The 27,996-nt window shown below is 42.0% G+C and overlaps 1 protein-coding gene across 4 annotated transcripts; it reads right to left on the bottom strand.

The window, feature by feature from the left end:
* Nucleotides 1-4: 4 nt before the first annotated feature.
* lrriq1 (leucine-rich repeats and IQ motif containing 1) lies at nucleotides 5-27,073 on the bottom strand. Of its 4 annotated transcripts, none has more exons than XR_014729792.1 (28): nucleotides 26,694-27,073; nucleotides 26,368-26,470; nucleotides 25,743-25,834; nucleotides 25,529-25,619; nucleotides 25,179-25,405; nucleotides 24,997-25,071; nucleotides 23,536-24,735; nucleotides 23,139-23,291; nucleotides 22,478-22,628; nucleotides 21,378-21,571; nucleotides 20,112-20,239; nucleotides 19,879-19,952; nucleotides 19,312-19,405; nucleotides 15,493-15,678; nucleotides 13,176-13,664; nucleotides 12,458-12,674; nucleotides 10,616-10,735; nucleotides 10,278-10,367; nucleotides 9,479-9,609; nucleotides 9,037-9,108; nucleotides 8,730-8,818; nucleotides 7,713-7,814; nucleotides 3,691-3,811; nucleotides 3,131-3,191; nucleotides 2,448-2,568; nucleotides 933-969; nucleotides 599-827; nucleotides 278-418 (listed from the first exon to the last, which is right to left on the bottom strand). XR_014729792.1 is itself a non-coding variant. In XM_084672907.1 (26 exons), the coding sequence occupies exons 1-26, from the start codon at nucleotides 26,832-26,834 to the stop codon at nucleotides 285-287; spliced, it is 4,656 nt and encodes a 1,551-aa protein (XP_084529033.1). In that variant the 5' UTR covers nucleotides 26,835-27,072; the 3' UTR covers nucleotides 5-284. The 4 variants fall into 4 exon arrangements, 1 of the variants encoding a protein (XP_084529033.1); XR_014729793.1 differs by having other exon boundaries at nucleotides 285-418; nucleotides 585-827; XR_014729794.1 differs by lacking the exon at nucleotides 933-969 and having other exon boundaries at nucleotides 26,694-27,072.
* Nucleotides 27,074-27,996: the final 923 nt, after the last annotated feature.

Below are 27,996 nucleotides of genomic sequence, written 5' to 3'. Positions count from 1 at the left end.
CATCTTATTTTGAAGAAAAATTTAAATTCATATTACACTGAAATAAACAATATATTGACATGTTTACTTTAACTCATAAAATATTATAATTCAAACATTCCTGATTATTAGAACAAGTACGTTTTCCCCAAAACCGATGTATTCTGATGTACACTGTGAATTGTTGTTTGAGAATAGCATTCTGATCCATTCAGATATGTAATTATAATTATACTATAATTAGTTTTTCAACATATACGGCTAATGCAGTGGGTCAAACTCTGGATAATGAGGCACCTGGTGTTTTACTTCTGAACTCTGTCCCTCTTCTTCCCTCCTCCCCATCCACCACTCCTCTGGACTGGGTTGTCCCGAAAAGACATACGCTCTTTTTTCGATGGAGCAGATTGGACTCTATTAGGTGATGGCACATTCTTTTCTGCAGGGAAGAAACAGAGAAATGTATCGACTATAATACCCCACAAAACAAAGCTGAACCCTTATAATCCATTTAAAAAACTGAAACATGCACACGTAATTCACACATACTGAGTACATCTACAACGTAGTCGTCATGTGTCGTATTCATGTGTCGTATTGCACACCTACTCAAACCTACAGGATCTACTCAAAAGCTCTCCAAACAAGGGGAAGGCATGAGGAGCAGTTCTAGTCAAGCCTGATGTGTTCCACGTGTAAGAACCCAGAACCCAGGCCAGGGCACTGCAGGGAGCCTCCCCAGGGAGCAGCAACAGCAGGGAGGAGGCTAGGAGGCGCAGGGGGCTGGAGCTCTCTTCACAGGTACCGACTTGGCTAGCAGAGCACCACATACCTGCACTGCTGGTGCCCTGTATAGAGTATCCAGCAGAGCGGCAGGTTTACTGGGGAGTCTGTGGGAATACTTTTTCATGGTCTACCTGATGTGCTTAGACATTATATTAAGAAACTCAAACCTTTTATTGGCCAGGGAGGTCCCAAGGTGTTTGTGCACTGCAGTGTGGAACATATTTAGGAAAAAAGAAACCTTACAATTGATGTTGCTAAACATTAAATTTAAGTTGTTTGCTTCCAAATGAGAAAAGAAGACAAAACGCTTCTTTACAAATACTGCAAATGTTGCCACTAGTCCTGTCTTCAGCCACACATTCAACCTGACCACTGTAGTCAAACAAATATCCATTTGCTCCCTTAAGCGTTTAAACAGAGATTAAATTGAGTCTGTAGATATGCAACCAGTGGTTTCCTTTGAACAAGACAAGAAAAAAGTTTGTGAGGCTGAAAAACTTATTTTTATGGCATAGCCCCAGCAAGTGGTAGGTATCCTATTGCAATAGGTTATAGAGTATTTACATAGTCTTTACTGCAACGGCAATTAAGTGAGCCCTCCGCCTTTACAGACTCACTTTGATGTTCCGTACTACTTCAGAGGCAAAGGAAATATGTTTTGGCCAAAGCCAAAAGAGATTACAAAAGATGACTTTTCCCTTTAGGAATGAAACACTCAAAAATGTCAATTTCCAGAAGGAAACCACTCTCTGATGCATTATGCTGCCTACTAAATGCAGTTTCGTTGTTTATCAAATATCTATTTGGCTTGTGGAAATTTCACCCAGTTTACACACACAATACATCTTTCAATTTAACTTTGGAAATTTGATAAGTGCTGTTTGAGCAGCCTTATGGCCGAGGGGCTTTCATTCTTGCCTCCCCAGATCCCAACACCACACAGCTTCACACACATTCAGTCTCCACTGCAACCCTCGTGCATATCATTCCCAAACCATCAACAAAATCTAATTTGGCTTCATTAGAACGAACAGGGTTTTCCTATAGTCAAATTCCAGGGCTTGTTTAATGTGATCATCTGCTGTTGCTCTGTCAGTCTCTGTCAGTAGCACCTTTGTCACCCAGGCTCCTGAGCTTGAGTGTCTCTGACAGAAGGACCACTGATTCCCCACAGAAAGAACATTTTTTCCAAGTTTCCTGTCGAAGGAGAAATTCTTGCTGTCCTGGCCCCTGCCCGACCCCGTGTTCTCCCTTCCGTGTGTCGCTCACACACGCATGTACACACACACATACACACACATTTTCCCTCATCATCATATCATAACCTTCCATTTGGCAGGTGGACTACAGTAGTCTATTTGGATATCGAGATGTTCAAAAACTCAGGAGAAGGGTCCCTCCAGACACTCACTATATCTGGTGATGACTACAGTCAGTCAGAGCCACAGCTAAATGAAGGATGTGTTTTGAAGCAATGGGTTTTCAGTGTACCTGGGATACGTGAGGCTTGTGCCTAATGTTACGGTAAACAAAACTCAGGACACACATACTGTGGAACTCGCTTGTTCGGCCTGTCACCGAGAAGAACTTTGTGAATGGTGAATTAAATCGGTATACTATATGTATAGTAGTCAAAGTGGTTTGTAGATAATCGGTGACAAAGCAGAATACTGAAAACTTACTTGAAAGTACCCAAGAGCCGCTTTGACTCTGAGTGTGTTTGCTGGGCGGCGGGGAGATGGAAGCCCCGTTAGCCCACAACCCAGAGGCCTGATCAGGCCCTCCTCGGCTCCCTGCCGCAGCCTGCAGGCAGTAAACACATGCACAAACCAAACACACACACACACACACTGTTCAAATAAGGTCAGACATTACATTTCTCACGCAACTGGCACCCTATTTCCAAAAAGGTTCAACAACAAACGCTGCACTTAGAATAGAGCACAAAGACATGTACGCCAGGGTTTACTATTTTTTGCCAGTGACCATAACTGAAACCGCTCTATAATGGCAAAACAAGCCTCGTAGTTTGCCGACTTCAAAGGACCCATGAGCATCAATATCATTCTGTGATCCAAGAACACCGCACAGGTATTTCTACAAATTAAATTAAGAAATTGCAGCGAATGAAACTGGATGTTACAGCGGAACCAAATGAAAAGAAAGGGTTCAACAAGCAAGACAAGCTACAGGTGGAAAACGTATGTGGAACTTATATTATACAATACAAACTTGAAATGGCAACACCACATACTTTCACTCCCCAACCTCCTTTAAAGAGACTTGAGAGCAGGAGTCAATTACTCAATGGAAGTGAATGAGTCGTAGGGTAAGGAGAGCGAGTCTAAGTAAATGGCTCACTCACCACAAGCTGCACTCGGCCGCCATTCAAAACGTCTGGATCAATCTGGGGTAGGAAATGATCACTACAGAAATAAAGAGGCCAAACACTCAGCTATCAGTGCTTGCATCCATTTTTCTTTTCCCTTGTTTTCAACTCAATACAATCATCTCTGAATAACCATTCATCACTGATCATACACTACCAATGGGATCACTGGATCTTTGTATGGTTAACCTGATTTGTCGTAAATTAGCCATCCTTTGTTTCCATAGTACATGAAAGTGTACTATATCTAAGACATCATTTAAAAGGCAATCTCATGTCGTGTTTAAGACAAATTGCAATCCAACTACTTTTTAATGGTTGACAAGGTTGAGTATCATTTGTGTGTACAGACAGATGCAAATAAAGTGTGCATATTTATACACAGAAAACTATGGAACACATATCAAGTGTAAATTATCAATTTGAAAGTTAAAGTAAACATTGATATATTCACATGTAGACTGAGATTCATATAGGTGTATATCTACATTAAGGTACTGCTTTATTACTGTATGACTACCATGTGAGAATCTCACCTCTCTGCCAGTTGATTGGGGTCCAGAGCCTGGGTGTGAAGCCACTGGTAAGTGCGCTCGTGCTTCAGTCTGGTCTGTTCCACTTTCCCTGCCTCCTGCTCCACCAGCTCTTCACAGCGAGCTGCATATGAGAGAAAACATTAAATAAAAACAGAAAACATTAAATAAAAACAAAAAACATTAAATAAAAACAGAAAACATTAATTAAACCGAAAACATTAAATAAATCCATCTTCTTCTTTCGTATTTTAAAACATCCCTGATAGCACTAGTCATATACGGTAGGAATGTCAACCAGGTCAACAACTTTCCAAAGAGGTGACTGGTTTTAATAAGTTATGGGGTAAAGTTTGAGGTTTATGTTAACCGATGCACACCAACTTACAAGTTTGACAAATAAACAGTTATAAGCCGGGGGCGAGTGAGCTTGGCAGCCCTCAACATGTCAGACTGCATTTAAGGCCCCCTTGGTGGTATTAGCTGTGAGATATCAGTGGCTAAAGCACAAGATGTTTTTGTTGAGGCTTAAATGAGCTATTTGTTTGGACGGCTCAAGGGGTATTACCGTAATTGACTTTGCTGAATGACGCAAGAGGACACTGTCATATTTTTGTGCTTGTTGTTGCGAATTATTGTAAAAAATTGTAGATACGCACCCCAAAAAATTGAAAACAAAAAACCAAGGAGGACAACTTAAGGGTCAACGATTTATGAACAACACTCAAATCCTATAATAAAACGGTAATTTAAAGTAAACAGCTCCACCGTGCTGACAGTAATGCGGCCTTAGATGGGTGTGAATTGCTAATACATTGTGACATGCCGGTGCTGGAACTAATGACGCATTGGTTTAAGTAATTTTCATGCTTAGTCTGAGCGGCGATGGGGTGAAAAGCTTTATGGTTTACAGTTGTCATGGGTTAATTAAAGTCCACTAAAAATGTTAAGTGATAGATGCTTCCCCTGAGGTAAGGAGGGCAGGAAGGGGCCATTGGGCTAACTCCCAAAATACCACACACATACACAGTACATATATGAATCTACAGTCATGGTATAGAAATGTATTTTTATCATCTGAGGACTAATGACTTGTTTTTGTGGCTTAAACCTTTATCGCAAAATAAAAAATACTCCCCTGTGATGATCCGCAACATCAGTGGGGAGCTGTAGGAGTCACGCCTGTTAAGTGGCTCTCTTAAGAGCATTACCCAATTACTAGGTCCCTCACTATCTTTTGGGGGTGGGATGGGGGAAGACAGGGCTTTTAGTATTAGAATCAGCACACTGAGGGGGTGGGTGTCGGGGTGCATTGTTAGCTCCTTTGGAATTCTAAAGCAGCGACATCAAATAGTCACTTTCAAACTTTTGAAGTCTTCTCTTGTCCTGTGGCACAGGTACAACCAAATCAAGGTTCTAAGCAGGTTACGGATAAATGGACCCTGATTGGACCAATAAGATGGTAGGAAAAGTTTGCATTGTGGTTCATCTATGGTTATCCTCTGCTTGGGTTTAATTTATTATTCAAAGTTCAACCAAGCTCAAATTCATTAAGGACACAAGCAACATTTATTGGCGAAAAGTCTCCTGGCATTCTCAGAGATTCGATCAGATATCAACAAGGCATAGCCCAGTCAGTCGGTCGGTGTGTCTGCCTGTCTGTCGTGGCTGTCTGTCCTGGCTGCCTGTTTGTGCCGGCCCCTGCCCCCAAGCGTCAGACTTGAAGGAGAAGGATAAGGAGGGGGGGGGGCTTTTATCATAAGGGCCTGTCTACTACTTTCCTTAGCCTCCAGGTCAAGTCTTCACCTCCAGAGAGCAAACCACACACGGTCAATCTACGGTCAAAGCGCACAGACACTGTAGAAGCACTCAAAGTGGACATGAAGGCAGCCCCCCCCCCCCCCCCCCCCTTCGGCCATGTTCACGCATATCAGACAGAGAAAAGCATGAAACAAGACTTTCATACAGAGAGAGAAAAAATCCCTGTGCTTTCAATCTTTTGACATGCTTCGATTGTTTACTTGTTGGCTTGTGTTGTGTTGTTATGAAACACCATAAACAAATGTGCAATTTTGTAATCCGAAGCAAAAGCAAAGTTTTAAAATAAAATAGAAAATAAGATTAAGATTAAAAAGCACATTAACAGCCGTTTCAAGGAACACAGTTTAAAGGAATACATTGTTAGTTTTGTAGTAATAATTGCTTAGCATGAATACAATTCAAGTGGCAAAAACATGAACATTCGTTGGTTATCTAAATGTTATTTATCAATATTCAAGTCTTTGAAACAAATCGTATATTAAATATCTTTCCAATAGTACACTTCTGCAGAACTATTTCACAATACACCATCAGAGCCAAAGGCTGAACTGCATGCTCAAACTAAGCGTAATAACAAAGTTATTGCATCATCCGTGTTTTTTAAGTTCAGGTGAACTATTTCACGAGTATTTTAGAATCCAACGTTCAATTATCCTCCAAGCGTGTCAGAGCACTGGATAAGCCCCTTGCCAGCTGGCACCAATTCGACAAGTCCAGGCAACTCAAACCCCAAACTATCTATTCCTTGACGACATTGCCAAAACCGTATCTTTCCATTATCTTTCCCTCCTCCCTTTATATTGACTCCCCCTCAAACCTCGCAACCCCCATCCACTTGTCTGTTCTAATGGAGAGAGACCTTGTAAAAAGTTGTAACCCTAACCAGGCCTGAGTTTCTTCGGGAGATTGTGTCCCACTGGCTTTTTATGTGTGTGTGTGTGTGTTTGGGGTGGGGGGGATTCGGGTCTTCACAAGCCTACACCCATACCCAGATAAAGACACACGCATCTGAGCTTCTAACTCCCCTCCCCAACTAGCCTCCATTGACACTACCTCCCCTGGTTCTGACCTGTGGTAGGGACCCCCCCCCCCCATCCCCATCCCAGCCTCAGTTTTAACGCCCCAGGCTGAGCCAGGCCCCAGTCACCCCAGCCCAAGCCCAGCCAGCGCTCCCCGGCAGGGGCTAACGTTTCAGGCTCAGAGTGGAGGCCCTTCTGGAGGTGATTAGCCCCAAAACCCATGACAGATTCTTTCCGAGATATCCGACGCGGCATGTTTATTTTATCCAGGCTCTTTGTGTGGATGTGCTCGACATGAGTAACCCACTGGAAATGGGTATCAGCTTACATACCAGAGAGAGAGAGAGAGGGAGAGAGGGAGGGATAGAGAGAGGGAGAGAAAGAGGTAGAGAGAGGGTAGAGAGAGGTAGAGAGAGGAAAGACAGAGAGAAAGCGAGCGAGTCAGTGAAAGACAGAGAAGACGCAGATTTGCTCGCGAGCCACAGTGTTTTCGTAAAAGAAAAAACACTGCCCTCTGTTTTTGTACGTCTGTATTGCTAAGTGTATCAGAGGCAACTGCCCCGCTCCTATTTGCCTTTACCTCCCTACTACCACCTTTCCTTCACCCCCACTCCCCCCCCCGCTTCCATCCCCCTCACCTGATAAGTCTATACATACCCAAGACAAGAGAGTCATTTTCTTTCAAGCCTGGAACCCCATACCCATGGCCCTATACCTCCCCAACACTTAACTCGATTTCACACTTCAAGTCATCTACAAAGCCCTGCTGTAACACAATCATCTTGTTTATCCTCCATCATCCCAAACAACTTAATGTCAAGACTATTTACCACCAGTTCATGTGCATTCAATTTCATTTCGAGTAAAATGTGGCCGGTCCATTAACTGCATGCATCGGTGCTCTCTTTGACTTGTATGTATTTTTGAAGTTTAAAAAAAAATCTGTTTGTGTAGATGTATTTCCACCACAAAAATGGGTTGAACAGTAAGTTTTGTTAGATGTTATTGCTGTTTTACAGCCTGCATTGTTTTAATGATTGTTTATTGGTTTCTATTTATTCCTATGTGTCTGGAGTGTACGGCATTTGTAAAAACCTGTTTCTGTCTAAAAACAATAAAAGCTGAGATATTACCTGAGCGAGGGACGATATAGCACACTAGAGTAGAAATCTCTGAATGGCCTACGTTTGAAGCAGTCTTTCTTCACTGGTGAGTGCTTCTCTGGTGCCTCAATAGGAACATGCTGGTTGCTGTGGTTCCTAAACAGGGACAGGCGTACCGATGAGTCTAGGACAAAGAGAGAGAGAGAGTTAACATCAAACCAATCTACTCCATAGAAACGAACACAACCTGAACATTTCATTTCAAGCCGCAACCATCGCATAGGGCTCTGGTGAAACTCACGGCCAACTTAATCCCTAACGGTTCCCCAACATCATGACAACATTTGTAAAACATTCATGCTCCAGCTCCATGGCAGCAGCTGACACTTATAGTTACATTCGACAAAGGCCTGCGAGGCCATAAACAGACACAACTGCAGTCATGCTCTCAGAATCCGGATCAAAGACCAGGCCACATCTACACGACCATGGCACGACTACCATCGACCGCTTTCAGACAAGACCATGCAATGAGGTCACCCATCATTGTGGCTGCGGCAACCCACAACTCAGTAATGAAAAGCGTCTCTGGGACGACAGGGTGCGTGGTGGGGTTGGAAAGGGGAGCTACCAGTTTGGTAATGGTTATTTCCGGGCAAGCCTTTCAGTTGAGGTTCAATAGGAAACGATAGGAACCGACTCTGCCGTCTGTTTCGGATTGATTGACATGCACATGGAGGAAAAGCGGACTGGTACTGCAGCACGGTGTGTTTGAGTAAGAAATCTGGAGTAGAATAAATGCTTTTAGTTCTTACGCAAACAACATGTTTTTAATTAGTAAATGTACAGCTACGTATGTGCCTTACATTATCAAAAAACATTGGTGCAATGCCCCTTAATACATATAATGGACAGTAAGAGTATTTTTGACAAGTTTCTGTTTATGAGTGTGCATGTCGAGCAGCATTCTAGATTCAGAGACTAAAGACATTTCATAAACACTGGTGCACAACAGCAACCTCTCATCAAACATTTTTGTAATAATTCAATGGTATAATCTATTTGACCCAGGCCTAGAGGAGCCCGTTCTTTTCCTCACCAAGTAGCTTCCGCTGCCTCTGCTTCTTAGACTTCATCTTCTGGGCTCTCTTCAGCATCAGCAAAGCAGTGTGGCTCTCCGTGAAACCCCTGGGACAACAATGGTATCACTAAGACACTCTCCATCTATCCTTACAAGCCAACTTCAAATAACACACACACCGACTAACAGCTGACTTTATCTACAACATATCTTAAAGCACACATGCACACGTACCTACACATATTTAGTTTAGCATACCTGAACTATTACTTGAAACTGTTTTAATCGAGCAATTGCATGCTGTGTGACCATAACACGTCCTTACCATTCCTCCAGAATCTTCTCTGATCTTTCTGAGAGACCGCTAAGTCCTGATGGCGAGGCAGGAGATTTTGTTCTGAAAATCCCACATCATTATTCAGGGAGATGGAGGTTCTATCAGCTCACCATTATAAATCAGTCCCAGTCCCCTGACAGGAGCCCTGTGACAGTCTTCATAACACCCGCCACAGGCACATCGACCTGCACATCTTTATTTAGTCCCAGTAAATACACTGCGACACACCATATCTTTGAATTGTTTTTTTATTTATTTTCTTTGTAAATCAAGTGGCAATCAATTCGTTAAAATCAATGGTCTAATAAATGTTTTTGAAATCATTAAGAAATTGAACCGTGATATGGTGATCCTAGTAAAAATTCCCGTAACATACATCTGATTAACATTTAAGGGTCCACTGTCCACCACTTTGGGTCAGTGTTCTTACCTGCTAATGCTATGATGGGAAACTCCTCTCTTTGTGTACTCCAAGGGTGTCTCTGCTCCTAACCAAGCATGCTTGGGTTTCCACTGCAGGTCAGGGGGGAGTCTGGGCTGGTAGGGGTCTGGAGAGTGGTGCTGAATTACAGACACAAACCATTTGATTATCAAATATCCTAATCTCGATGTCAGCATTCTTCCTTGAGTGAAAGGGTAAATGAGATATTTCTACCAATGCTATACATTTTTTATATGAGTTTCCTCTACAAAATGTATGTATTTCAGACATGAGTTGTTGTATGTACAATGTCTGACCACTAATTCTCTAACATCACTTTTAGAGTCAAAGTGATATTCTAGGGAGTTGTCCCAGTCCTTCTGTCTCTTTGCAGAAGTGGAAAATGGTTTAAAGGTTCTCTTTGATGTGGCTTTGTGTCAGCCTAAAAATGTCACTGCGGGTCATCTACAGTCAGCTGTGATGCGTCGACAGACTCTGAGCTTCAGCTACAATGATGTAGAGTCAGTGGCTCTCCAAAGAAAAGAGCCAGCAAAAGGTAAACAAGCCGAAATAGAAAAAGTGAGAGAAACCAAAATTGGGGACCGGTTGGGGAGTGGGGGTGGGGGGTCAAGGTTAGCGTGAAAAATTACATCTGCCGATGCAAAGGAAGCATGTGGGCCTCACAGAAGTTATTGTGTTTTTCAAAGTCATAAATTTAAGGATTAATCAGGCTGTTTCTACAGAGACCAAAAAGAAGCTAGGGATTTCACGTCTTTTTTTTCTTCTCTCTTCTCTTTTCTTCTATTACCTTTGGATGTAACGCCTGCGGTGGTAGAGGGAGACTTTGGGGAGGAGAGTCTGCTAAGACGAGGGAAGTCCAGTCTCTTTCCAACAATGTCTGTTCAAAATGAAGAATCAATCTCAAAGTAAGGATTATGAGCTGTGGCACTGTAGCAAAATCCTATGAAGAATGAACCGTTTGCTTTACTGTTAGATATCAAAGGATAGACACACGCACACTAAAGAGAAAGTGACCACAAAAACAAAATGGTAGACACTGATTAATGTTGACAGTGAACAACAGAGATGTGTGTTCTTGTTTGGGGGAGGTGAGGGGGGGGGGCGGTGACCTGCACCTCTGCCTACCTCATCAAAGACAAATTCATCCACATGCATCTCCTCAAAGCCGTCTTCCTCTGCACCCAGGCGAGCAGCGGCGAGAGCAGAAGCAAGTCTCTTTCTCAGAGACCAACCCCTCCAGGATGCCTAGAAAGGTACGGGGGGAGGAGGGGGCACCATACGTCTTTGGCAAACGTAAATATTGTGTGTTATCCCATTAGGAAGATAAAACATGCTAACCTCTGTTTAATTGCTGAGCGATCTGCTGTTTGAACTCTGCGTGACACCGCAGGGGCGCAAAGAGACAAATGGAACGTCTGCGTGGACCCCCTTAAATCCGCCAAATTCCCAACGGAGGGGAAACAACTTCACAAGTGAGCAGGGCTGGAATTCTAGGGCTCCCACCACCGCAGCTCTTTGGAATCTAACCAATGATTTATCATCCCAGGACGCCTCCGAGAGCTCCTCAAGGACCCATCAAGCACGAGGAGGAGAGAGGAGAGGGTGTTGGGGAGTCAAAGTGTCAGGTAGCCCTTTTTTTTCCAAGGCACCGTCGAGCACTTGCATCGAGATTATGCAAGTAGGGCTTCATCTGTCAAAAGCTGAAGGGAATTCCCCCATGCAGCGGCCGCGTGGGGAACACGCTGGGCGAAGGGGGGGGGGGGTTCATGCCACCTCTGGCGCGTTTGTGTGGCCTCCATAGTTCACTTCAGAGAAGGCAGAGCAGCTTGTACACGTGCTGGGAGGATGTGTTAGGATCAGTGTCTTATGCGCAGTGGCACTTTCAACTTGATGGAATATACTGTATCTTACTGAAATTCGACGTGTAAGCAAATGTTCTTGGTGTTCCTGAGTCTAAAAAGAGCATTTATTTGTGTGCTCTATGTTAACATATTTTTTTATTACTAAACAGAAGTGTGTACACTTCCATCCAATATTTACTTTCTTGGCCTATGAATGGTTAAACATTGTTGTTTGAATGTTATGGCATCCATGCTCATTGCACATTCATGGTCAATTCATTTTACATTCAATCTTAACTCATTTAATGTAATGCCTATTCTGTTTACTGTGAATTTCCTTAAATACATTATTTATGAAGCTGTTTTTGATCTAACATTGCATTTACATGATAGACTGCCATATTTCCAACCCTCCAATTTGTTCTCCAAACTGTAAGCAGTCACCAATTGATAAATTGTTACATAAAAATGCATAATTGTAGCCTATCAATCTCCTGTGGGCTTGAGACATCAAGAGTCGTACTGTCTAATGTGGCCGTGCTCTGGGCCTGACATGACGCTTGCCCTCATGTCCAGGACACGAACGTGGTCAGAAAAAACGGTATGTGTGGGTTCTAAATGCTAATATCTATCTTAGGTTTGAGCGAGTTTGTTATGTTTTGTATATAGCAGATCAGTTTCACTCAGTACATGAGATTACCCTCATGTTCTCTCTCGACTCAATCAAGCTCACTGTGTGATTGGCCGATATCAATGTTATTATATCATACAATAAAAAACTAGACCTGGTTTATATTGAATGGGTTGTTATCAAGCTCTGTGGAAGCCGGGTAATGAACATTCATTTGAATCAGGTGTGCTGGAGCAGGAAAACATCTAAAACATGCAGGACAGCGGCACCTGAGGACCAGGGTTACCTACCCCTGCATCCATCTTGTACTTTGGCAAAACACTGACCTAATACAATCAGGCCTATGGCCTAAAAAATAAATTATAGGTCTGAATGAGGTATCGTTTAAGATACACATAATGACTGAAGCAAGCATTTATCGTGTATTGTCACAAAGAATAAAGGAACAGTTGCAAATTACCACCAGAGCCCTGAACTCCCCTTGACAATGCTTACCTGGATGACAGTTGCGGCATAGCCTGGGTCCAGACAGCGCTGGCCATTCTTAGTTAATTTAGCATCAAATGTTCTTCCTCCCCCTCCTCCTCCTCGTCCATGTCCCTTTTCTCTTCGTCCTATTCTTTTTCCTCCCCCTCCGTCATCATGAAGAAGTGCCATCCTCCTACATCTTCTCTGTTTTCGCCAGTGGCGCTGAATCACAACAGCTGCCATACTGCGCAAGAATAAAACATTCACAGAGATCCATACATACACAAAGAAGCAGAAGCATTCATACACACAGGCTCGCAGTACACACACACACACACACACACACAACCACACATACAAAAACATGGTGAGAGATACAATTGATGTCATATAACCTCTTGAATTTATTTCTGTATCCACATCTGGAAAGCAGCACTTCAGAGGAATCCAGGGTTGTCTAGAACCACAGAAGATATATTGTTCTATGAGAGAGAGCTAGCCGCGTCAATGATGAAACTGTGTTAAACTGAATAAGATGTCCCCCATCTCATCACATAAATAACGGAAAGGACGTTTTAATGATGACAAATGCTCATTGGTAGAAACGTATAATGTTGAGGAACTACACGTATACTGTACGCTGTCCTGAAAACACGTAAAGGTTTCAATGGAGATTCCTCGTCAAATATGTTGCAGAACCAAAAGGACTCCAACACAAGACACTAAATGAAAGTGCAAGGTTTACCTTTTGATGTCTCGGTTGCAAGGGTTTGGAATGGGTGCTTTGCTTGGCTCAGCACTAGGGTTCTCCTCTGAGGTGGTGGCATTGGGATATTGAGCCTTGGCATAGCTAAGTGCCACGCTTAGCTCTGTTCTAGAGGATGCAATCCTTGGACTACAGCTGGGTCTGTCTCGTGGTAGCTGGACCTTCTTGTCAGGTGTCGTCTCCTGGTTGTCATCCTTGTTCGGGCTGAGGGGGGAAACCTTGTGCAACTCTTTGCGTCCCAGTTGCTTTGTCCCAGGCCCAGCAGAGCATTCGCTGATACATCTATTGATACTCTCATGAGTTTTGTCCATTATCTCCACTGTCTGAATGTCACTTTTGTCACTTGGTCTTCGGTCGACGGTGGTGTCACCGTATTCGTGAGCATACCGATGCTCCTCGGCCAGCTGCAGATTCTCATCATGGTGTCTGCTGAAGACCTTCACAGCACTCAGAGGAGAAACAGCCTCACTGCAAAAAGACATGCATATGAAGACATGTGTTTCACAAGTTGTGACGCACCAACACTAGCATTACACAAATACATTTGGGAAGCTTTTTAGTGGAAGTAGAAGCACAATCCTTGTACTGTGCGTTCAAGGAGAGAGGTGCGACGCGTGATAGAATTATGACAGAACCATTGAACAATCTGCCGTGACAAAGCACAACTGACTTCTGACGGATTTCGGTTTGGTAATTCCCTATAATGTCTCATTCATAAAAGGGATTAAGTGACTACAAAGCCACCTCAATGGAAAGCTAATGGGTTTATTAGAAGAGCCTCCGTTCCGCTAGCCCTGTCACAAACCCTGAGGGCCAGAGTTAAGGCAGTACGTGGTATGGCACGCTGCCCTAGGTAGTTTCAGGGATTAAGCCTCACTGCAACAATGTCCCTGCTATACCACTTGCCTAGAAGAGGGTAGAGGTTACAAAGAGGGATCTTACAGATAGTGACTCACTGATATCTGGTCTTACTACTGGCTGGTTCACCAATGGGTCAAAGAGAAAGCTTTTTTTACGTATTGTATGAATACTGGCTTGACTAATTTGATATTTGAAAGTTACAGTTAAGATGTATTGTCAGTACAAATTGATGGAAGCAATGAGCCAAAGCAAATACAGTATTCCTGCTTCTTAGTGAATACTGGCATCCAAGGAGAAAGAGTTGAGTTGACTAGTAGTCCAGATGTTATATGCATTATTACCCTAGATTATATAATGTATTATAAGTTTCTTATGTGCTTATGAAATTACTGCACATGTTCCCAAATGTTCTTTCTATTATTATTCTCATAAGATACAAATGAATCCTCTCTTAATCACTCAAATGTATCTTAAGCTTCTTGCAAAACACATTCTGTCACTGAATGTATTCGTTTAGCAGATAATTTAATCCAAAACGGCATATAAAGGGAGATTTGAGCCTGCGACCTCTAGATCTGTAGTCAAATTCTCTAACATTGAGCCATACCGACCCCTATTTAAGATGTTCTTAAAATAGCATGCATGTCTAGACACTTTCATTTGTTCCAAAACAAATGATCAAATATAGAGCTGTGTCCTCTATTTACCTCTCAAATCAGTCTTAGAATGTTATGAAATTGTATTCCCAGAAAACCCCATGGTTCCTCCTCAACCACTGCAACCAAACAGTCTCAAGCTAGACTCCTCACCTCCCTCAACCTCTTTTAACATTGTGTCGGGTCAAAGGTGGACTGTCTACGGTGGTCTCGCCAAAGCCCAGAGAATGACCCATTGTCCATCAATTGGGGAGGGGGCGCCGCACTCCCCCGAGCTATTGGAGCCCATGGTTTGACCCGTGGTGGTAGACACCACTCGCTTTTCATGTTTTGTGCTATGTAATTCAGAAAGGTCACATAGATAAGCCTGTAGAGAGGTTGAACGCCGTTTCATGTTCTGGTGGTCTGTCCAGGACGATCTGTTTGTAGCTAGGGACCGGTTTAGTCGAACGTCTAATTTGCTAAATGTTAGTTTAACGTGCTGCACACTTTGAATCTGAGGTATTACAAATCTAACATTTCTGATTTCTGGGAATTTGTCTTGATGACAAGGTTATGAAGATTTATATGAAGATTTAAACTTGCTTTTTTATTGAGCACACAAATATTTGTAGGGTCTTGTTAATGGTTCCCAATAAAAAATAGTAGCTGTACCCACCATGACAGTGCTATGTCAACCAACTGAATTTGATCAATACCACATCTCAGAATCTTGTAAAACCCTCAGTTCATGCTTTGTCTCTCCTTTTTGGGTTACAGTAGTACCACACTCCACTCACCCTAGCTCCCTGCGTTGTGTCCCCCCCAGTGTGTAGACCTGTTGGAGTTGAGCCTGACAGAAGGCTAGGAAGCTGCCCTCGGGCAGGGTGCTGCAGAGCACCCCACCAGTAGGGGGTGGTGGAGAGGGGCCAGGGGGATGACCATCCACATCCCTTAGACCAGGCACTGCCTTCAGCAAGGACGACCTGAGCAAGACAACAAGCTATGTCAAGTAAACAAAAGAAGGGTTTCGTTTGAATAATGGTCTTAAATATGTTGATTGTGGATCACAAAGCCAGGCACGTTCCGATTTTCAGATACAGCATTGAGAGTACATTGTACTGATGAAAGTGACAAGGCTCTATAGCTGTATTACGTGGACACAAACGTGATTTATTCATGATCCCTGCAAAAATGTGTCTCCTCTAAATGATTACAAACTATTTTCAACACTGATCTATTGTACACTGGTGGAAACCCCAAAGCTTGAACTGTTTGTCATAGCTTGTATAATAATATTGAACCAAACTAGTGTTTTAACCTAAAGAAAAACAATATGTATGACAAACAAACCAAATGTTGCATCTCAGGCTAACATAGTTTAAGAAATATCCATACAAACAAAGGAGAGCAGAAGAAAAGGACTGACAAAAGTGACAGCTGGGATTAAAGACTGGGAATGAGAATATGGGCAGTGGACCTGGCAAAACGTTTCTTTGAAGTTTATTTTCTTTTTCTTTTTTTACAAAAACATGACTCGTGAAGATGGGTAAGAAATTGCTGATGAGTTTAGGCGTCTTAGGAATTCAATAAACCTTTCAGAGAAACAAAATCAGCTAAATTATGATGACAATGTGAAAATACAGAAAGACGAACGGATCAGTTCAGTCAATGTGACACACATAACAATTTACATCATGGCATGCATGATGTCAGTTTTGTTGAGTTAGAAAAGATGATTGTGAATGTTGATGTTTGATTCTATATATATTTATTAGGATACAACTGAATGCACTGATAGGATCAGTGTCATGCTGTTCAGGGTTATGGGTGTTGAGAGAGGGAGAAGCCACAATGCTCCACAACCCCTGTGCACTGGCAGCAGTGACCTACAACCCCTCATTCAGAGACAAGTCTACTGGGCATGCAGGAGTAGCCCTACATGCTTGCGGTTGCGAAGATCCTCCTAAAATGGATGTTGAACCCCAAATAAAAACGTTGGTAACATGATCTCATTTCAGAAGGAACACAGAATGGGCGTATGTGAAGCCCTCTGTGACATGCTTGCGTGTAAAAAGGGCTATACAAATACATTTGATTTGATTTGATAACTTTTTTCATGAAGAAGGTTACAGCAGTAGAGAGAAGGGGGTGGTATTCCTGGGAAAAGCTTTGTAATTCGGTGACGGTACGATGTTCTAATTAAGAAATTAGGGAAATCTAGTTTTTAAAGGACGTCAGAGCAAAATGATTTGACCTTTCATTGCAATAAAGGCACACTGTGCGTTTTAGTACAGGAAACTTGTAGACAAATGTCCAGGTTAACTTGGACATTTGTCGCCCTGTTACACTTAAATTGTATCTATTACATTGAACATCAATGTTTACTAAATCAGTTTTAACACAAAATTGTAGTGATGTATTAAACGAAGAGTGGGAATGATGTGTATCAGACGTCTTCCATAAATGGTGTACACCTACATACATTTCCTTACTGTTTGTCTATAATTCATGATTTTTCCTGCCCTGGCTAACGTATCCACACAATATCAGTCAGATCACTAACACCCTAAAATTAATTAAATGTATGTTTTTGCCTGCCTATACTCAGTACCCTGTATTGTTGTTGTAACTATTATACTGTACATAAACAATGTTTAAAATTGAAGTAATCTTTTTCTAAATTAGCAAAGATAAACCAAAAAAAAATATATATTTTTTTTTAATTATTTTTCTTTACACTGTATATATATATTTTTTTACTGTAAAGTTGAAAGTGGTGGATTGTTTAAAAGGGTGTGAATACTTTTTTCTCGGGAATTGTCCTGTACATAATGATATCCAAAAAGGATCATGGATGTCTCAAATAATGGATACAGTAGGCAGCACATGTTGGTCCCTGGTGACTTCAGCTTAATAGTTCCTCCATCCCTCTCTTGCTCTTTCATCCACAACAGGGAACATATTTCATTTAGTGAAGACTTCCTTGAAAACACAGCACTCTTCAAGGAGAGCTGATTAATTAGCTTTGGAGTTTTCTTCATCCCCCTTCACTAGACCAGGCCTGCTTGGGGCCAGTGTAATTCTTAACCATAGCTTTTTGGTCCTTTAATTAAACTGGTGTTTTCTCTGGCCAGCGATAAAAAGGTCTGGGCCAGGAGTAAGGAAATAGAGGGAGTAATTCCATTGTTGGCCATCGGAGGTTAGGTATAGTTGAAGATAATATTTTGACTTGTTTCAACTTTGAGTTAAGGCAGTAAGAAGAATCAGCAGATTAACCCTGTCTCAGTGTGGATTGTGAATTCAATATAGTAAATCATGCTTAACATTGATTTAATTAGAATAGCAATGAGTATGTACTGTTAAAAATGTATATTATGTATAATATATATTTTTTTACATTTGTCACTGAAATGATGTTTGTTGTAAGAGTATAATCTGGAGTAAATGTGTGTGATTGCTAACTGATATAATGGTACAATGCAACCTATAACATATTTTTGACAAACTTGAATGTTTTTATGTTCATGAAATATGACACTGACTAAAAATAATATTAACAAGAGTGTCACTTCAGACCAAATAAAAGTCACTATTATAACTCTGAAATGGATTCAAGAACACCAAATTGAATTTGAGGACATCTTGCACCATAAGGTGCATCCAAGCCAAATGTCGTCTCATTCCATCACACTCAACACCGATACAAGGAAAATGTTTGGCACAGTAAATTAATGAGCAAATTGACATTAAAAGTTAATGGATTTTTCTGTTGAATAAATATTATTTGAATTACCGCAACTTAAAGGCTATGTGTGCGCGGATGTCAGTGGCACGTTAGGTAATCGAATCGCGTTCCCTGGATTGTCTGGGTAATCCCTGCATGTGGACAGGAAGGCCCAAGTTTAAATGGAATGTTTACACTCGCTGCCTTATTCACCTCAGCCTCCTCCTCCCTCTGCCTCCCCCTCCTCCTCCTCCACACCCAGCTCACTTTCTGCAAGCAAAACCTTAGAAAGGCATTTTAAAGGCATGTTCCATTTTTATATCCACCTCAACTGGTATTTACTTGACTAAAAACTTTATTTGATCTCTTTACCAAACACTTTTCTGTACTTTTCCTACTATGTGCAAAAGTACGAAAATGTGACTGACCAGAATACCATCCCATGACTTATCAAGAGATATGAAGATAAATATATATTTTCTACAATGTACAGTTGGGTACTATAGGCTTGCAACAAATAAACAATCAACCTCTCCATAATGACTTGTGGAGGTTTTTCTTTGTTGTGATGTTCTGGTTCCACAGTTTCTTGGTGTTGTATGTCTGCTAATATTTGCTTGCTGCCATTTATGTTGTCTGTTTGTTTTGTTCAGTCCTCCATTTTTGTTAAATTCTAATCCCTAAATTCTAATCCCTGTCCGTTGCCTTTTTTCTCTTGCAAGTCCATTATTATAAACAAGAATAAGAATGCTTCTAATTAACCTGGGAAAACTGAGTTTAAGTCAAAATAATTTAACAGCAACACAAACCCTTTCAGGATCATGTGTGTCGCAACATGGCTCTAAGGATGCGCCACTGTCCCTCTCATTATACCTTGCCTACAGTACTGTACCTCCAGTCGACTTCCTGTTGAAGTGGGTTTCCCGTCAGGTCCACCCCCAGAAGAAAAGGACACCTCTTCAGGCTCTCACACACATTCTCCACCTCTAACAGCAAGGAAGGGAAAATAAAAAAAACATGGTTGAGTTTTTTTATATTGTGTATTCAGTTTTGAGCTAGAAGATTTAGTGGTCGATTTACACTATGTATTTATCATAGGTGTGATATCATAGGAAAATGTCGAGTGGAATGAGAGTTGGACATTTGACTGGAATGGTGTGGAATGATATGGAAACATGAGAGAAGACCAGGTAATGGGTTAAATGGCTTATACAGTTATATTAGGAGTATGTGTGTAACATAAAATCTGATGTAGTTGGAATACAATATACAGCCTTTCAAGAGAATGTCAAAATGCAAAACTAGCTTATTGATAAACTCAAAACTGGTTTATTTTAAAATGTCTTCCATCATTGGTTACAGTAAACTGAGTATTTTGTCACTTCTCAAATGTCTGAAACACTCGGAACGACATTTCATTCTTCTTTTGTTACACAATCATCATTTTTTTTACCCTGACCTGAGAGGCAGTTGTGGCTGAGATCCAGCTTTTCCAAAGACACAAAGTCAGACAGCAAGGGAAGCTGGGTAATTCTGAGGAAACACACACAACAGACGGTTTGTATTCACATGAAAAATGAACATACCGTAATGTGTACCAGGTACAATGTGTTCGATATTCCGGCATGACACAGGAAATCGTTATGTTGTGCAGTGCTTTCAACGGATCTCCAAACGCTGAGTGTGTTGTACCTGTTCTGTGCCACAGAGAAGAGCTGCAGTAAGGGCAGCCAGCAGGCCGTGAGGCCCCCCAGGGAGGAGATGTTGTTGTCCTCCAGATGCAGCTCTCTCAGGAGGACCTGGTTCTTCAGCAGAGGGGGCTGAGGGAGGGCGAGAGAGAGAGAGAGAGAGAGAGAGAGAGAGAGAGAGAGAGAGAGAGAGAGAGAGAGAGAATGAGAGAGATAGAGAGGGGGGGTTGATAGAAAGAGTGAGAGGGGGACAGAAAGGGTGAAAGAAAGTGAGGGATTAATTGAGGAGAAAGAGAAAAAAAAGAGAAAGAGAGAGAGAGAGAGAGTGAGCGAGCAAGGGAGAGAGAGAGCGAGAACTATTATTATGGTTGAACAAGACGTTCTGGGTGTTTCCGTCAGTTACTGCGAGCCGCCACTGTGGCAGGGCCAGAGGGACGATGATTAATCAATGTCAGTCATTGTAGTCCTGCTGTGAATAGTCACTGTCAGTCACAAGGAGAGTTGAGCTGTCATCCTTAATACTTTAAAAACTTGTGCATGGTGTCTCAAACAACATTTTATTTGTTATTTAGGCTGCATTGTGGTGCATTTCACAACTAAATTATTTATTCAATGATATTGCCATTACGAGTTAACCATTAAAAACAACACTGATATTTTCAACTACAAGTTACTTTACTACTGTACTACTTTTACAACTGTACTGCAATTCATCCTAGGGAACTCAACTATATAATCCCACATTTGTCAACAGAAACATCTTTGTACTAAATACCTCCAACAGAATATGTATTCTTTCAGTGGGACTGACTTAACACCTTCACAGCTTGGTTCAGTTTACCTGTTCATACGTGTTCATATGCGCTATACAGAGATGATCCAAAACATTATAACTGCTCACAGGTGAAGTGAATAACGCTGATTATCTCCAAACAAGGGCACAGGTCAAGGCCTGGGTACATATGGTAAGTGAACAATCAGTTTGGTCAACATGTTGGATGCAGGAGAAATGGTAAAGAGTGACTTAGACAAGAGCCTAATTGTCCTGTCCAGACGTCAGAGCATCACTGAGACGGCAAAGATGTTGGGGTGCTCGAGGTGAGTAGTGGTGAGTATCCTTGATCCTGTGTGCCAGGATCAGGTAGATCCCTTCATGGCGATGGTATTCCCTGATGGCGGTGGTCTCGTTCAGCGGGATAATGCGCCCCGCACTGCCCCACATTGTTCGGGATTTTGACCGATGTGGACAATAAAGTTGTTCTTTTCTTACCTCAGTGAGGTTGTTGGCCCTCAGGTTGAGTGTGTTGAGCAGGGCACAGTTGTCCAAGCCATCCACGGTGCTCAGGTGGTTGGAGGAGCAGTCTAGGTGAAGGAGCGTGTATGCCACCCTCAGCTCTCTGGTGCTTATCAGCTGGTTGTGGTCGATGCAAAGCCTCTGTAGCTTCTTCAAGGACCCCAAACCACCTTCAGAGGGGGTCAACAAAAATGTTTAGCATACATTTATATTACTAGGTTTAATCCTATCAAACTGATCTATTTGACGAGATGTAGTCCTTTGAAAAAAGCTTTATTTGACCAGGTGTAGACCTATCGGCTATTTTTTCGGAGACCTAAAAGACAGCAAGATATCAAATGTAAATTTGACATAAACACACATGCTCATGAAAATAACAATAAATTACATTTTGGATTTCAAGATAACACAATAACCCTACTCTATGATTGTGTACTGTAACTCAAACATTAACGACTAAGAGCTGTAGCTTAGAAAACCGAAAAAGGTACACAAGTGTTAGGATGAAAATACTTCAAAAACCATCAGGATTTAATAGTGGAAAGTGTACAGTATAAGTACTGAATGAGATGTCAAGAGTGCTACACAATAGGTATAATATCAGTTGATCTAATTTGAGTGAGGATCAAGTTTTTTTGTCAAAGGTCAAATGTCCATAAAAATGCATTTATCTTTGTGGGCAATATCTATTCATGACTTCAGGGCTACGCTATGCTTATCCACAGTAATGTGAATGAAGTCTCACTTCAATGTATATTGAGTGGTGGTTCCGTTTGAGAGATGTTGAGGGCTGTTTGAGATGGTCAATGCTGCCCTCTAGAGGAAAGTATTGGTAAAAGGACATCTATCACTAAAGGGCATTTAAAGAATATGCATTTTTGCTATAACTAACTAAATAAAGAATATTGGTCTAAAATATGCATAAAAACGAATAGGAAATCATGACTCACAACACACCCAAGACTGTGTAAATGTACACAAAACCAGAGCATGAACATTTGCCTTGTTTGACACACTACGTTGGCTATTACGTAACAGTGTCTGTACTTGTGAATATGCATTCAGTCTTGCCTCACCAATGCGAGTAATGAAGTTATATGACAGCTCCAGCACTGTCAGGTTCACAGCTCCTTCTAAACCATGGATAGATGTCAGGCGGTTCCGGCTGAGGTGGAGAACCTGCAAGTTCACTAGATTCTCACAGTCCACAGATGTGATCGAATTTTCCTGTAAAAGGAATGAAGGAAAATCCACAAAACTATTATCACGTTGATTCAATTTCTGTGAATTACTGCAAATAAGTAGCCTACACCATAAATAGATGTAGGAGGTTTGTCCAGGAGGATTAAGCGTAGACTCCAAAACCAAATAACAATGGTGACTGTCCATAAAAGGCTTGGCTTAATCTGTTTCAGAGAAACTGTGGAAAAATGTAAGATTTACCATTGGCATATGGTAATCCTAATCGGTAGATCAAGACCTACCTCATATTACCTTATTAATTTCTTATACTATAACATTCAGTGTTATCATCATTATTTTATTGATCAATCAAGGACCAGCTGCTGTGTTTAATGTCTGTGCTTTCTCTGTGTTCACTATAGAAAAAGGGGTCTGACATCCACTAAGTTGACTTACAAATGAGAATAAACTCCAGATTCATTGAAGTCAAACCGTTAGTGGAGACAGACATTCCTTTGTTCCATAAAACCGACACTTGCAAACATGTGTATTCACCTGTACATCTACGTGGCGAAGCTCCACACACTGGCCTAGTCCTTCCAAGGCTCTGAGGCCACAGCGCCTGAGGGTGAGGGACTGAAGTCTGGGGCAGTGGGCCAGGGTGGAGAGAGAGCAGCCAGGGAGGTTTTCCACACACACCGTGGTCACCTGTAAAAGAATGCGGACATGCGGTCGAATAATCTGCAATCGTATTTGATCCTTGCTAGAGTGAGTTTGAGTCAGTTGGATTCATTCTGAGAATTGCAATTCTTCTGGGTAAAAAAGGCAGAAAAAAAATTGTTTAAGAACAACACTAGTTTGTCCCATTTACTGTATGCAAGACCAATGGAGGATTCAAAAAGTGTTTTAGGGTCAGCGAATGAAAGGGCTGAGGGGCGTAATATGGGTTTACCTCTTGAAGGGAGCCCCGAGCTCCATGTTGCAGCAACACATCTGGGGAGATAGGGGGCAGGCAGTCCCCAGCAGTGGCTCTCCTTGCCCTCCTTCTCTGTGGCGTTTGCATCTTCCTCTTATTCTGCAGTGAGAGCTTGGACCAGGGGATACAGTCCTTCATCCAGGCCAGTCTCTTCTGCTCAGTTTCCTCTGATAAGGTCATGGACCCGGAGTTACAGGATGCTGGGACAGGGTTAGGGGTCATCTGTTGAGGGTCTATGGTGGTGGCGTTGGGGTAAAGGTGAGAGGGACTTCCTTTATCTGCCGTTTCAGGTATGGAGTCGTGTATAGTGCTTTCTTTCTGTGATGTAGATTCTACTAGGTTTATGTTACCTATTAGTCTGATGGTGTGTTGATGTTTGTTAGTCTGATGGTTGAGATTAGGTTGGACTTTTCTCTCCTTCTCCTCCTCCTTCCTATTATCTTCCTGCTCTTTCTTTCTAATCTCCTCCTTGTGTATTTTCTTGTCTGCTGCTTCTTTCTTTCTCCTCTCCTCCATCCTTTGCTTTTCCTCCTCCTGCCTCTTTCTCTTCTCATCCTCCCGCTTCCTGTTCTCTTCCTCTATTATTTTCTCCTTTTCCATCCTCCTCTCCTCTTCCTCCCTTATCTTCTTCTCCTCTTCCTCCCTTATCTTCTTTTCCTCTCCTTCCCTTCTCCTCCTCTCTTCTTCCTCCCTTCTCCTCTCCTCTTCATCCCTCTTCCTTATCTTATCTTCCTCCCTCCTCCTACTCTCCTCATCTTCCCTCTTGCTTCTCTCCTCCTCCGCCTCCTCCTCATTCCTCCTCTTCTCCTCCTCCAGCTTTTGCTCGCTCTCTAAGCGCAGACGCTCCACCTCCTTGGCCCTTTCATACTCTGCTCTTCTCCTCTGTAGCTCTTGCTCCTCCCTTTCCCTCCTCCTCCTCTCCTCCTCCATCTCCCTCCTGTGTCTCTCTGCCATTTCTCTCCTCCTTTGCTCCTCCTCACGCCTCCTTTTCTCCTCCCTCCTGCAGTGGAGCCTGGCTCTGAAGCACCGGCGAGCCAGCAGGCCTCGGTAGCCAGCCTGGATCTTAATCGCCGCACCCCAGCGCAATGCGTCTGTTCTGAGCTTCTCCTCCTTCAGCATTTCTTCCAAGGCCCTCCTCTCATCCTCCATCTGTCTCTGTAAGCTGCTGATTAGCTCCTGGTTGGCATGTAAGATATTAGGATTGAAGCCGTTAGGATACTACAACGAAGCCCAAAGCTCCTATCAAATACAATGTATTTGTTAAACAAGGTGTATTAGTGGCAGTCTTATTTTTCAATTCATGGATCAGAAAGATTTGGAATAGTGTGAGTTGAAGGCTAGGTCTTTTATTGCTTCCAATAATCAGAGCCATTTCGATCTGCATCAAGGGAGACAGGACTAGGTTCAAATGTGTATTTGTATATTACTGAGGAACACCTGTTGTTGAAGTAGCTCCGTTTGGCGTTTCTCCTCGGTCTCTGTGTCAATTGTCTGCATGCCTATTCTGAGAGGCTGCATGCAAAAAAAAAGACTATCAACAACAATGACTGGGAATTGTGTTGTTCCTACTGTGATCTTCATTGATAATTATGAGACATCCTCATGATCAACAGTGTCACCTCATTGGTCCCTTCTATCCGTCTCAGCTCGTCTTCAAAGTCTCTTTGCCGACGTTTCTTCCACTCCTCCTTTTCTCTCTCCTCGTTCTGCTGCTTTTCTCTCTTTGCCTGGAACTCCACTGTTCTCCTCTCGTCCTCCTCTAACAGTTTCCTCTCCAAGGCCTTTAGTTCGAGATGGAATTGCCGCTCCAACTCAAGATGCTCATCACATCGAACTCCGTCTGTGTCTAAACAGAAGACAGGTCATGTGTGGATTAAGGTTTAGTATTACACAGATGACAATCTCTGAAAGGATGGTTTCATATCCACTTCGAATTGACATTAGACAAAGTACAGAAATAAACACTGACCACCGTTGTTCCAGTCCACTTCTGATTCACTGGGACAATTGGTGCCACCTGGTGGTGTGTCCATCTCCTTATTTATTTCCTCAGAAATTACCTGCAAACAAAAAATCACCTGTTACAGAGCACTGTTAATGAGGTAAATGTAGGCTATTTCAGTAAAGTAAAGTAATCTTAAGTGTTCATATTACTGTAATAAACTAACAGCTTAAAAACTCACTCCTGGCTCGTATGATTTCACATTTCCGTCAAAGTCAGCTGCATCTTGGGACAGAAGGTCATCCGAACAACTCGCATGGATTGAGGACACATCTTAAACGGTCGAATATAATAAGGGTGAAAATGAACTTGGAATAGTGCAAGATATTGAATAGATACACGATGCAAGGGTTAATAACTTACATGTAATTGTAAATCATGAAGAATCAACGAAGACTACAGCCCAATCATTGGACATGGTGCAGTGTGGTGCTGGCAATACTGTGGTGCATGGTACACTAACTAACCTACCTAATGACAGCATGAAATATCTAAAAACCAGAAATGGCTTGTTGCATTCCAATAAGCTTCAGCCCGGGGGTAAGATGGAAGTGGGGAAGCTTGTGGCCAGAGGGTTTTGCTAGGGTAGCTTACCATTGTCATGTCATGTCATTTTGGAGCTGTTGAATACAGGTTATGTTCTTTCCTATTTGTTTAGTGCTTTGGATCTTAAAAAGGGTTACATTGATTGTAGCCCAGATGAAGTGGTCTGTAGAAAAGTGGAAGTGTGCATCCTCAGTGTGACACATCAGGGGAAACATGGTCTGAAAGCAGACAGACAGTATCCCTTGGGGCACGAGTCTTACCATCATTTTCTAAGTCCTCAAGAATGAGATGTTCCAAAGCACTTTCTCTTCTCCTGACGACCTCCACATATGAAAGTATTGACTCCGGAATTTTAATTATGTCCTGGGAATATGGTGGTAAGAGTTATAACATGGTAAGAGTTATAACTTACTGCGGACAATTAGACGGTGTACTAAGAGTGAAACACGTTTACTTGTTACGTGTTTACTTTCATATTGCTCTAGTTGCAAGCTACATTACATTTTGATTAAGGCATATAGGCTACATTGGTATATCATAAGCCTCAACTATCATTCAAACCATTACAGAACAGACAGCAACTCACGTCGTCATTATCTGCCTCCTCCTCAGATAAGTAAAATTCCTCTTCATCAGTAATGTCTTCAAGATCAGAATCGTTAATGTTCAGTTCGCTTTGGTCTTGCTTACTGATGTCTTCATCAAATGTATCATCCATGTTCTTCATAGAGTGCCTCGATCAGACGGGCCATACACAAACTGTCTTTCCAATGATCACGAAAAAACAGGCGGTATGCATAACTTATGCGTATCAGTTATTAACTACACATTTAGGAACAATGTTATGACATATTATCTAGCTAGCTAGCTAGTTTGATGCATTTTAGCAAGTTGTTGATAGCATGTTCCAAGAGATGAATTGCATACACGCGTCCAAATGGAACCTTGGTTGCCATGGAAATGAAAAACACAACAGGACAGCCTGCACACTACCGTAACAAAAATATGCGTGTTCTTATTAGAGAGGTAAATAGTTAACATATTTGAGTAATTACCAGATAATATAAATATGGAGGATGAGGATTTGATTGTGTCAAACTGCAACAACATTTGCATTTTAGATAGTTTACTAGAGTAGAGGGGAAAGGAGAAGCCTTGAAGGGAACGTGGCTTCCTCAGACAGAAAATGGGTGATCGAACTAGTAGAATTGTTACTGCTACTAGTACAGTAACAGTACAGTATTTCCTGTTCACTAATTTTGTGTTGTGGGTTGAAAAGAATGTACTTCCTTCATATAAATTGCAATTTATTTTATACCTTCTCCTCCCTCCCTTTCTCTCTGTCTCCCTCCTGACAGCTCGAACAGAGCTACATCCATAGTTCTGCTATTGCACAGCCATGTACTGTTAACACCAACAATACACTGTCTTTGTGACATTTTATAACAAAAAAAGGTAATTATGATGGGTGTTGAAAGTGCTGAACTTTCAGCCTCAGCTTTTGTAGAGATTCCAGTGCTGCCCACACAGGTAGCCTACTCCCATACCCGTTCTCAAGGGCTTTCAAAGGGGACTTTCAAATTCACATTCCTCTTAGTTTTCAATGGAGAACAATATGTTCCCTTACGTCTGTGGTTTTGAAACATAGTCTACTTCTTGTCACTTGTGGCTTTGTAGTGAGGCGAACACAACGTGAAAGTCGGCAGTGAAATGGTACGGGTCAGGCCAGGCCTATATCGCTCAGAAACTAACACCAAATTCAATCAAAAGACAACAACCCAAACACAGCAAAATACAGCTACTAACACAACTTCCCATGTATACTAAACGGCCAAAAGTATATATGGACATCTGACCATCACACCTACAGAAGGTCATTGATAACATTC

This window comes from Hypomesus nipponensis, chromosome 14, assembly GCF_054491055.1.
Source record: "Hypomesus nipponensis isolate SF chromosome 14, ASM5449105v1, whole genome shotgun sequence".
Lineage (NCBI taxonomy): Eukaryota > Metazoa > Chordata > Actinopteri > Osmeriformes > Osmeridae > Hypomesus > Hypomesus nipponensis.
The sequence above is the reverse complement of the archived record's forward strand: the minus strand, read 5'-3'. Positions and strand labels throughout refer to the sequence as shown.

What these genes read in the sequence shown, in the direction of transcription:
- lrriq1 (XM_084672907.1), bottom strand. Translation starts at nt 26,834, where the DNA reads ATGAAGAACATGGATGATACATTTGATGAAGACATCAGTAAGCAAGAC. An exon ending in GAGAAGATTCTGGAGGAATG is followed by an intron (nt 8,819 to 9,036) that starts GTAAGGACGTGT and finishes TTGTTGTCCCAG; the next exon opens with GGGTTTCACGGAGAGCCACA. An exon ending in GCGGCCGAGTGCAGCTTGTG is followed by an intron (nt 2,569 to 3,130) that starts GTGAGTGAGCCA and finishes TACTGCCTGCAG; the next exon opens with GCTGCGGCAGGGAGCCGAGG.